The sequence below is a fragment of the Spermophilus citellus genome, assembly GCF_964194105.1.
Source record: "Spermophilus citellus genome assembly, chromosome: 4".
NCBI classification, from domain to species: domain Eukaryota; kingdom Metazoa; phylum Chordata; class Mammalia; order Rodentia; family Sciuridae; genus Spermophilus; species Spermophilus citellus.
This window is the reverse complement of record NC_138185.1, coordinates 31728434-31739941: the sequence shown is the minus strand read 5'-3', so window position 1 is coordinate 31739941 and position 11508 is coordinate 31728434. Positions and strand designations below refer to the sequence as shown.

Here is an 11508-nt window from a genome sequence, read left to right as displayed (position 1 = left end):
ACTTACTCTCAAATTTTTAGGAAAAAAAATACAGAAGTAGAAAAAAGAAGAAGGGAATGCTAAGGCAAGTAGGACAACATGTTAGTATTTGGACAATTGGGATAAACAACGTATAGGGATATGTATACTATTTTTTATATTTGTCTGAAATCTGAAATTCTTTCAAAACAAGAAAAAGAATGTTAAGGGCCCAAAAAATATTGCTCAAAACGTCTGTAAAGCAGTGGGTACAGAAAAAGGAGATGTCAAATGAGGCCCTTCTTTGATGTAGATAAGTGAGAGATTCTTTCTCCACTGTTGAAATTATATAAGGGTTCCAACTGCTCTTTAAAATGTACTGATTGCCAATAGTCCTTTAAATCACCACCTTCCAGAATCATCTGCATTCTGATTTTCCAGTGCTTTCCTTTTTTCTTGCTCCCTTAGTAAGCACATTAACATCATTTTGTGGCTTTTCAGAGTGTGCTTGGGCTGATTTTATTAGTCATCAAGAAAACCTTCATGTTGGAAAGGTCTTTTCATTATTGCCAATTGGAATGGAGTGGGGGAGGCAGCCCTGGCCTATAGTCAGTTTCCACATTCAGACTCAGCTTTCCTTTTTTTACTCTGTCTTCATTATCTTATGAACTTTTTATGATTTTACCTCTTACATCTATATCTATTTGTTCCAGAAGAAAAGAAGTTATCAGGAGGAGTATTTCTGAAGAATTCTCTGAAACAAGATAAAGAAGGAAAATTAATATTTCCTTAAGGAAGCAGAGTTCAGAATAAACATGATATGAGACAGGAGTATGGTCACATTTTTTTTTACCATATCATCACCAAATTGTCCTGAAAATCTTATATTAAAGTCACTTTCCTTTTCTACCTGTTTTTCAATGTTGTTTTGAAAAAAAAATCTAGAGTTCATTTATGGGTATGTTTTTAGACACTTCTAGACCATGGATGCACTCCATTTCATTGTTCTACTTGTTCCTTGAAGCAGTACCACACTTTCTCTGTATCATATTATTTAATAGGTCTTGCTATCTGGTGGAAAAGCTCTTATCACTTTGTTTTTCTTTAGGTGGGTATTTGCTATTCTTGACTCTTTACATTTCCATACATATTGTGAAATCAGTTGTCAATTTCCATTAAAAAAAAATTAAGGCTGGAATTGTGGCTCATCGGCAGAGCGCTTGCCTCTCAAGTATGAGGCACTGGGTTCAATCCTCAGCACCACATAAAAATAAGTAAATAAAATAAAGGTATTGTGTTCATCTATAACTAAAAAATATTTTTTTAAAAAAACATTAGAATGTTGAGAGGAATTATAGCAAATCTATAGATCAATTTATGAACAGCTGACATCTTCACAATTTTGAGCAGTTAGCTTTTTTTTTTTTTTTTTCAACAATACAACAATAGGGGCTGGGGATGTGGCTCAATCGGTAGCGTGCTCGCCAGGCATGCGTGCGGCCCAGGTTCGATCCTCAGCACCACATACAAACAAAGATGTTGTGTCCACCGAAAACTAAAAAATAAATATTAAAAATTCTCTCTCTCTCTCTCTCTCTCTCTCTCTCTCTTTCTCTCTTTAAAAAAAAAACAGTACAACAATATAGAAAAGTTTATTTAGTTCACACAAAAAATATAGAATGCTTCCCAAATTTGGCTGTCATCCTTACACAAGGACCATGCTAATCTTCTCTGTATTGTTCTGATTTTAGCATATGTGTTGCCAAATGGAGCACCGGAGTTAGCTTTTTGATTGCTGATAATATTCTGAATAAAGTCTTATCTGAAGTAGTACAAAATACCAGGAAAAGAAGCCATAGAGAAAAATATCTTCCAGGAATCCTCTCCAAAAAAGGGAGGAAAACAAACATGTCTCCTTAAGGGACCAGAATTTAAGACAAAGCCTGATTTTGTACATAGCTTCTGAAATAGTCCAGCCTGAAAAATGAAACCAATAAGGGGAATTTGATACAGGAAATAACAGGGATTAGAAACATTAAAAGAGCAAATAGGGAAAGGCAAGGAAAACCAGAGATTAGCAACCACAGCCAGCTGCTTCACCCCTAGGGATGGAAGGATTAAGGAAGGATGTGTCCTCCCTGCTTCCCAGAAACACAGGCCACTTCATAGAACTGCAGGCCAGAAAGGCGAGATTCATGGGGAGGAAGGGTTGTCTGATGGGAGCTGGAAATAGAGAAGAGAAGCAGCCCCTGTTAGAGATGCATCCTCTTCCTCCCAAGAAGAGAAAGGGGGAAAACAACTTGGCTTTTCCTTCTTTTCACTGTTATTGCTTCTTAGTGGCTGAACCTATCTTGGACCTACTGACAAAAGCCTGAAAAATACAGTTTGCAAGGCCAGTTCTCCCATCCCCCAGAGATGCAGAATGGTGCAGAGGAGAAAAGTGGAAAGCAAACAGACAATGAATGGCATGTAGTTCAAAACCACCCAGGAGTCGAGGTATCACTAGTTCAGTTTATTTGCCTGTATGAATGCTGACTATGTCTCAAATACCATGATGAACACATATTCCTCTTGCTATAGTAAATTACATGGTCAAACCCAACATTAATGGTGCAAGGGGGTACACTCCTATTGCTCTAGGAGAGTCCAGCAGCCAGTTAGGGAGTAACGGTGGGTGAGGTGTGGAGTAGACTCCAGTTCCAGTGATGGAGGGTGAGAGAACATGGCATGTCGGGGGAATGGCATTACCATGGAAACTGCCTCCCTGAAAACACAGAATTCCCTGTGTTTGTGACCAATGAGATAAACATTTATCTCTTATGACTTTAAGGGTTTTTTTCCCCTAATAAATAGCACCATATCAACAAGTCATTTTCCTTGGGTAATTTGGTCCTGGCATATGTTTAGAATCTGGTTTCTTATGTCAGGTAAAACTCCTGAGGCACTTAGAAGTATTTACAAAATTACAAACCAAACCTTCATCTCAAGAGAGGATAGAGACTGTTTTGTTAGTCTACCAAATTGTAGATAATGTAACTCCTTGCAACTTGCATGTAGATAAGTATTAACGAAAATTAGCACTTCTCAAGAGAAGTCAAGAGGTAAAACCACAATCATTGGAGTGCGAGAGAGCAGAGAATATTCTTCTCAGTCTGAAGTTTACATATAATGGAATGTGGCAGATGAATATATATATATATGAAAAATTAAGACACTGACATTAGGAAGTAGGCAGGAGAAGGGTGCTTCAAGCCTAATGAGTTGACAAGACCGTCAGGCTCTTGACAAATCTCTAGAGTTAGCAAAACATCACATGATACAGAACTAGAATGGAGGGTGCTTCATGTTCTTCTATGTGTCTCTTCCTCTAAGACATGCTCACTAAGTAGTTTTGTTTTTCAAAGCACTTTCATTAATGTTGCACACTGGGTTTTTATATTTAAAAAATGATGAAACAGACTGCTTAGGTCTCCAATAATCACTTCATAGATGAGGAAAATGAGGTTAAAATAAAAAACAAAACATCTTGTCCATGATCACATATTGGTAAGAGGCAGGATTGAGATTCGTTTTCGTTAACTTCTTAAAAATTAATTTTTGCAATTTGTTTCTAAAAATTGAGTGTATTAACATAGAGCCAAGTGTGAAACACACAAATCTTAAGTGTATAAATCATTAGAGTTTACACATATATACAGGCATATAGTCACCATCCAGATCCAGAACATTCCCAGAACCCCAGAATGCTTTTTCGTGTCTCCCCACCAACACTCCCACCATATATAGCCACTCTTCTGATGTCAACACCAGAAATTATTTTAGCCTGTCAAAATTTTGTATAAATGGCATCATACACTTTGTGCTCTTTTTTGTCTGACTACTTTCACTTGGTTTCAAGTCTGTGGGAATTCTCCATGTTGTTATGCATAGCAAAAATTCATTTTTCAAATTGCTACATAGTATGCCGTAGTATAAACATAGAAGAATGTGTTTATGTATTCCACAGCTAGTGGATATTTGGATTGGTCCCAGTTTGGAAATATTATGAATAATGCTCTGAATATTTGTGTACATATGTCTTATGTGAGGCATAGGCACTTTTTTCTAATGAATATTCACTTCTATGTACACTTATTCAGCAGATCTAGCAGACACTACTAGTTTTCTAAAATGGCTATACCAGAGAGAGACTGGGTTTCAAATCTGGATTGTTTGGATGTCCCATGGCGCTCTTCTGTGATGTAACACCCTGGTGCAAACCCCCTGGAGTTGGGGGTGGGGCATTTCATTCCAGGATGTCTTGGGTAGAAAAAGACCAAACCACAGACTCTCAGAAAGGACTAATGCAAACCACATTTCACTTACTTCACACATTTGCTCAAAGCTTGGACCTAGAAACAGAAGTTATTCCTGTTTATACAGTGCTAATGCAGAGTCAATGCAGGAAGAGTACTGAAACCCACTGGGAGAATATTTTATTAATTTTGTTCATTTCCTTAACATCTTTTGCTTTAATATTTATTTCTAGAATTCACAGCAGAAAGACTAGATCAATGTGGCAGAATGAGAGGATTTTCCAGTCTTCTTCAACTTTAGGCTCCACAAGAGATCAGAGTGATGCTTCACACACATGCATCTGCATGGAAATCCAGGCCTAGATAAGTCTGTTGGGATGGTCCAGAGTTAATGAAAAGCCTGAATCATTGTTCCAGGAACAGGAGGGGAGATCCTTCAAGAACATGTTTGAAAGAAGTTGTGAGAGAACAGTTGAAGCTGTTTCCTGCATGTACCTTCCAAATTCATCATCTGCAAAATGCTATATGTATAATATAGGATTGAAAAATGTATACCCATTGTTTACAAATATTGATGCTACAATACAAGAGGAAGTATTCTGACAATCCCCCCACCAAAAAAAAAAAAAAATAAGTAAAAGCAGATGAGTTCATACTCGAGAAGAAAGATCTCAGACACTCAGGACTAATGCAAAAGATTGGGGGAGCTTTGGGGTTCCTTCAAGCCCAGAAGCAGAAGGGGACTTGAAGGTAACTATTGGGAAGTCTGGCTGGGGTCCCTGGTAGAAGCACAGTGTGTGGTGGCTCTTCCTTCCTCCAACTTTAGCTGAGCGAGAGTACCTAAGGTGTCAAGCCCTCGTCCCATTCTGGTCCTTTCCACCTCTTAGCAGCTTACTACTCTGTGTCTCTGGTGCCTTGAAACTCACAGCCTCTTTCTTTTCTTCCTCTGAAACAAACCTTCTCTCTATGGCACTCTTCCTAGGGATTTTTGAAATTTGAGTTCATCCCCAAATATGTATTTAAATATGTCACATTTGCAGCACCCAGCCAGCATTGAGGGCTGTGATCCTGAAATCACACCACTTACAGTCAAATATGGCTGAGATCAAGAATCTGGAAGCAGACTTGTGCTGATTGTTTTGAGGTCTCCCTCTCCTGCTCTGCCTACTGAATTCCTTTGGCCCTTCTCTCTGCAGTCATCCTCAGGAGTCATAAAATGTAAGTTGGTTCTGCCTCTGTGATTTTGAAAGATTTGGCTGACTTAGCTCTGAGAGGAGCATTCCACTGATGCAGAATTTTTAATTATTTATGGTGAATATTAGCGCATACTAACTCCCAGGCAGGCTTCTCCTCAACAAAAATGCTTTCTGTAGAGGTAAACTCCAGGAAAATTTCATGTAGGCTAATTTCAATTTTACACCTATGAATATTTTATTTCCCAATAACTCATAATGGCCCTTGAGGAACCATTATTGTTAAGTAAATATTCATAGTCTGAAACCTACCACAATATAATTGCCCATATTTTTGTTCTGGGTAACAGAAATAGAGATGTACCATGGGTCACTTCTAATAAGTTTTGTTAAAGGATTGTTCCTCTCTCTTAGCTGCTTTTCTCTTTTCTTTCTTTCTTTCTTTCCTTCTTTCATTTACTCACAAAGCTCAGAAAAGAGTGCCAAATAATTTTAGACTTCCATAGAAACACAGTCTTGTTTGAAACTGTTAAATGACCAATAAATGAAGCAATCTTAACTTAATCTTTTTTTAAGAAGGTATGTTACCTTAAAAGACATTAAAAAAAATAAAAGACTTGCTGAATGTGGTTTTTCCATACCTCCCAGAAGCACAGTGGAGAATTTACCTTTGGAAAGGACAAGGTCATTTTCAGGAATGTGACCCAAGGGGTGGAGTGGTAAACAAGTTTTGACCGACTAAAGCAGAATCATCAGGGTTCTCCAGACGTGGAGTCTGCTGGAAGATGAGTTGATTTCTAGGCCAGAGATAGAAGAGAAAGTAAAAAGGCAACCATAAAGTCCTACCAATTTCAACACAAGGAAGGACTGAAAAAAAAAATGTTCAGAGAAGCATGAGGATGGGAGTTGTCTCTAGGGAAATAAATAGACTTGTCACTTCAAAGTGAACCCGAGTCCTTCGTTTCTTCCTTCCTTTCTTTTTCTTTTCTTTCTTTCTTTTTTAACATTTTTTACTTTTATTGTATCTATTTATTTATTTGTATGTGGTGCTGAGGATCAAACCCAGTGCCTCACATATGCTAAGCAAATGCTCTACCACTGAGCCACAACCCGTGCCCTCTTCATTTCTTAAATTCACCTAAAGGCTCCGTGAGATGGACAGACAGCATTCTTCAAAGGCTAGAGCAATGATGTGTTTGTACAGTAACTCACAAGACTTCGTTGTAAAACTTTGGATGACATTTTGGACAGTGGGGATGTGAAGAGACAAAGGAAACAGGAAGTGTTTGTAAGAGGCAGAATGTAACACAGAGTTCCCACCCTCTGCTCTTGGTAAACCCACACATGATATTCTTGGAAGCGGCTTCATACTTTGAGAGTCACATAGAAGGTGACACAAGGCTCAGAGCAGGTGTTGAAATACCAAGTCAGTCAGTGTCCCCCAATCTGTTTCTTTTCTTCCATTTCCCCTGGCCGTTCTCAATGAAAGGAAGACACCAAGGCAACTTTGGAAGATGAGGGAGTAACTCAGAGACTATTCTCTGTCTTCTTGTCATTCTGCTCCAGAGTAAGCATCCAAATGAGCCCAGCTGCATCATCTGCCTGCCCCTCAAGAACCTGATTAACATCCCACCATACCATATCCAAAGGTGAAAAGGTAATCAGCACAAAATGTGCTATTATGAAGTGCTAGTAAATGATGGGAGGCTCCAAACTCAAACTATTCCTGAAGCCATTTCAGAACAACCTGTTCCAGAAGACATCCAAAGTGGAATGAGAACATGAGTAGAATTTCAGATTCAGGGCAGAGGTTCCACCAGGAACACCCTTCCCATTAAGAACCTTCTTAGGATACCTCAGGTCATAACCTATGGTTCTTAACTGAGTGGGCCAACTCTGCTCTGGATCACCTGGAATTGATAACTTTCATGGTAACAGCCTGGCGGTGGGGGTGGGGGGAGCCTGCTCATGTGGACATTTCAGTGAGTACTGCAGAATAGGTGGTAAGTTGGAAGGCCTTCCAGAACTCCTAGGAAGAGGGTATGGGTTCTTGTTTATCTCTGAAGCATCTAGCTCCAACTCAGAGATGATTGCCTAGATCAGTTGGTCTGCATCTTAGCAGGGTTAAAGGGGTGTTGATCTCAGAGCTTCACTTGGCTGTTTCTGTAGTTTTCTTTTATCCAAAACTAACACATTTTACCTGACACTTATGAGCTCAGCCACATCTGAGTCTTGGAATCTCCTGTAGTCTCTGTTAGGAGAGACACAGAATTTAGCATCAGGTCACATTTATATGTGGTCTGGCCCAATCTGGAGTCTGAGTTCTGATAACTAACTGGCCTTGTTTCTGATATATCTCTGTCCTGCTCCTAGCCACCTCCATTCTAGTCCAAGATTATATAACAGGTGGTTAAGAGTTTTAGACCTCTAATCAAATCCCACTTAGGCTACTTACAGCTGTGTAATTGTGGACAAGTAACCTAATGCTGAAACTTGCCTTCCTTATCTATAAAAGAAGGATAAGCTGGGCACAGCATGCCTGTAATCCCAGTGGCTCAGGAAGCTGAGGCAGGAGGATCACAAGTTCAAAGCCAACCTCAGCAAAAGCCAGGTGCTAAGCAACTCAGTGAGACCCTATCTCCAAATAAAATATATATTAAAAAAATGTGGCTCAGTGGTTGAGTGCCCCTGAGTTCAATCCTTGGTACTCCTCTCCAAAAAAAAAAAAAAAAAAAAGAGGGTAACAAGGCCAGCCTCAGAGGCCTGGGCTATGCAGCAAATGAGATAGTTTTTGTAAACCCTCTAGCACTGTGCCTGGTATGTGGAGTGCTCAAGACACGGTAGCTTCTATTATGTTTTAAGAAATAATGACTTTATTGAGACATCACTTGCATATAACAAAATATATCATTTCAAAGCATACAAGTGGGTTTTTAAAAGTATTTTTGGGCCATCACTGCCATCACTGCCACAAGTCTCTGTTATCCTTCATGGTCTCCCTGCTTTTGCTCTTCTCTCTCTCTCTCTTTTTTTTATTTTGAAGAAATATAATTGTAGTGCTTTCATATTCATTGAGTAACTCCACTAATAGAAAAGGAAAGTTTAGAATACATTTGATAATTCTACTTAATAAATATAAAGATCAGTAAATTAGGTAGATAGAAACATATAGTAATAATATTCTTTATTATTATTACCTAGTAAGAAGATAAAAATCACCATGATTATCACATTGGTGGTTGCAGCGGTATTCATACATGATGATTTTCTAGAAGTTCCTTCTGGTATTGACTCTACTTTTAGGCAGGTTACACATTTCCTCGGGTTGCTTTTTAAAATTTCCATGGTGAGCCAGGTGTGGTGGCTCATGCCTGCAATCCCAGCGGCTCAGGGGGCTGAGGCAGGAAGATCACGAGTTCAAAGCCAGCTTCAGCAAGAGCAAGGTGCTAAGCAACTCAGTGAGACCCTGTCTCTAAATAAAATACAAAACAGGGCTGGGAATTAAGTGCCCCTGAGTTTAAACTCCAGTATCCACCCACCCCCCAAAAGTATTTCCTTAGCGAATGCTCTCACAGAAAATTCAAAATAAAATTCCCATGAATCTTGAAAAATGTCAAGTCTTTAGAGCCCTAAAGTGTTGCTCTTGTCTCTTTATGGTCTTTCCTCCACTTGGAGCCAAAAGGGGCATATACTAGAATGATTAGTCAGGTATTGCTACTCCTCTGTTGGAGATGCTCCAATGGCTTCCATCTCTCTCACAAAGCAAGAGTCCTTGTGGTGTCCACCAGCTCTTTATGATCTGGTTTCCATTACCTGTCTCACTCTTCCTCCCCTTCTCCCCCTCACACACACTTCTCCAGCAATACTGGCCTCTGTACCATCCCTGATACCTGCTAAGCACCCTCCTGCCTCAGGTCCTTTGTACTTACTGTGCCCTGACACAGGGCCAGAACTCCACATGCTCCCTCTGTTTTACCAAAACTAATATTACACTGAGACCCTCAAATAACTCTCAGACCACACAGTTTTATGCCAATAAAGCCTTTATTGCTGGCCAGTGGCGGACACTCTACTCTCTAAAAGTGAGATGGTCAGAGTGACGCATCTGCCTTCATTTGGCCTCATATTTAAGCCAAAAAAACCACAAAAGGGATGTTTGGGGGTTTAGCCAATGTAAACAAGCAAGTACAGAAGCTGAGTTGGGCAGTTAATGAGACAATGCAATGGGTACATTGGTATTTCCCACAGGACTTTGCAGGTTGGCATAGCAGCAAGCAAGCAGACAGGAAGTGGGTCAAAATGACCCTAGTTGAGTGCAAGTTAGAGAATGGTTACTAATGTCTAAACAATTAATTTCTCACAAGGTACATTGTCCAAGAAATATGGAAAGCAAAGAGAACAATTTTACATTGTATAAGAACTGCTAGGTAACTATTAATGGGTACAGAGGTGGGGCCTTCCCACAGGAGAAGCATTTCTTACATGATATGGAGTCTCAGGGTAAAATGGAGTCTGTTTGGTCATTGCCTAGGCTGGCCCATATCACCTCCTACCTCCTTTAGAGCTTTGCTTCAGTGTCATCTTTTCAGTGAGACCATCACAGACCTTCCCCCTCTTTCTTTGTCAAAATTCCCTATCCTTTCTTCTGGCTCACTGTTCTCCAAAGGATTTATCACCATCAGTAAAACACCAGACATGTTTTACTTATTTGTTGCCCATCTCTTCCATGAGGGCATGGGGGTTTGCCTGTTTCATTCTACAGTCTACTGCCAGGACCTAGAGCAGGACTTGGCTTGTGGTGGCTGCACAGTGCCTGTTGTTGAATGAATGCATGATATATAAGCAGATATAGGAACCGTAATTAGGGAAGACAGTCCACCAACAGATGGTCTAGTTTGGGGGTCAAAACTATGACATTGAGTAATTTGAGGAAAGGTGGGCCTTTCGTACCCACACAAAACAAAATATGGACCGTAGCCCCTGAGCTCAATTCAGTTTGACAAGAAACCTCCTGCTGAAAGTCTGATATTGCATGTATTGTTGGAATTCAAGGACAATTACGTCATACAGTAACTGACCTCAGTGAGCCTATTAGGACTTGGAAGAAGCAAATAAATACTGATGCTCCTTGTTTTATGATGGGATTTTTTCATGAAAAACCTCTGGTAAATTGAAAAATCTCACAAGTTAGAAATGCACTTAAAACAATCTGCAGAATGCCCCAGATTAGCAACAGAGTCCAGTGTGGAGAATCAGTTGTTTTCCATGGTGATCGTGTGACTGGGAGCTGTGCTTTATTGCTGCTTCCCAGTATTGCATGAGAGAATTGCACTGCACTTGGGTAGCCAAGGAAAAAACCAAAATTCAAAATGTGTTTTCTACTGAATGTACGTGGCTTTTATATCATCATAAATTTGAAAAATTGTAGGTCAAACTAGCACAGGATTTTGAGAGCTACCTTGGAAGAAAACACAAAATACAAGTTAGGGCCAATAGAGGTATTGAAGGTTGGCAGGGGGGCTCTCAAGGCTTCCATGGTGGTGATTCTGAGCTGCCTTTTCAATAAACATATCAGACGAGTTTATTATTTCATAGGATGCATAACACTGAAGACAAAACAGCAGTTTACAGGCAGTGGGGCGCTGGTGTTGGAGCTGGAGAGCCAAGTGATACATTTTCAGGGAGCTCAAGATGGGTTAATATCATATTGGTAGCTTAAATTTTGTTATGATGGGGGAAATTACAACACAGAAACTAGCTGTATGACTATCAGGGTTTCTCTCTGCATGCCTGCCCAAGGCAGCTGGTTGCTAAACATTACTAGCCCACTCCTAGGCACAGGACAGGTGTGCTACTGTGGCTTGTCTTAGGGGATGGTTATAACAACTGACAATCAGAGACAGTACACCCGGTGATAGAAGGTGAGCAGGGCCTTTGTGGCAGATGACATTGGATAAGTCAAAGTGAATATACTGGATGGAATAGAGTCATGTCCACTTGGAACCTCAAATGTGCTCTTATTTTGAAAATAGGGTTTCTAAAAATGCGGTCAGTTAAGGTGA

At 39.9% G+C, this 11508-nt stretch overlaps 1 protein-coding gene across 1 annotated transcript in view; it reads right to left on the bottom strand.

The window, feature by feature from the left end:
* Positions 1-6169: 6169 nt before the first annotated feature.
* The window catches only part of SHLD1 (shieldin complex subunit 1), a 121747-nt gene continuing 116408 nt past the window's right edge, over positions 6170-11508 (bottom strand). Inside the window, exon 3 of the mRNA XM_081288657.1 lies at positions 6170-6243. Within this exon, the coding sequence (XP_081144783.1) occupies positions 6185-6243 (59 nt within the window). The 3' untranslated portion in view covers positions 6170-6184. The remainder of the gene's footprint in view (positions 6244-11508) is intronic.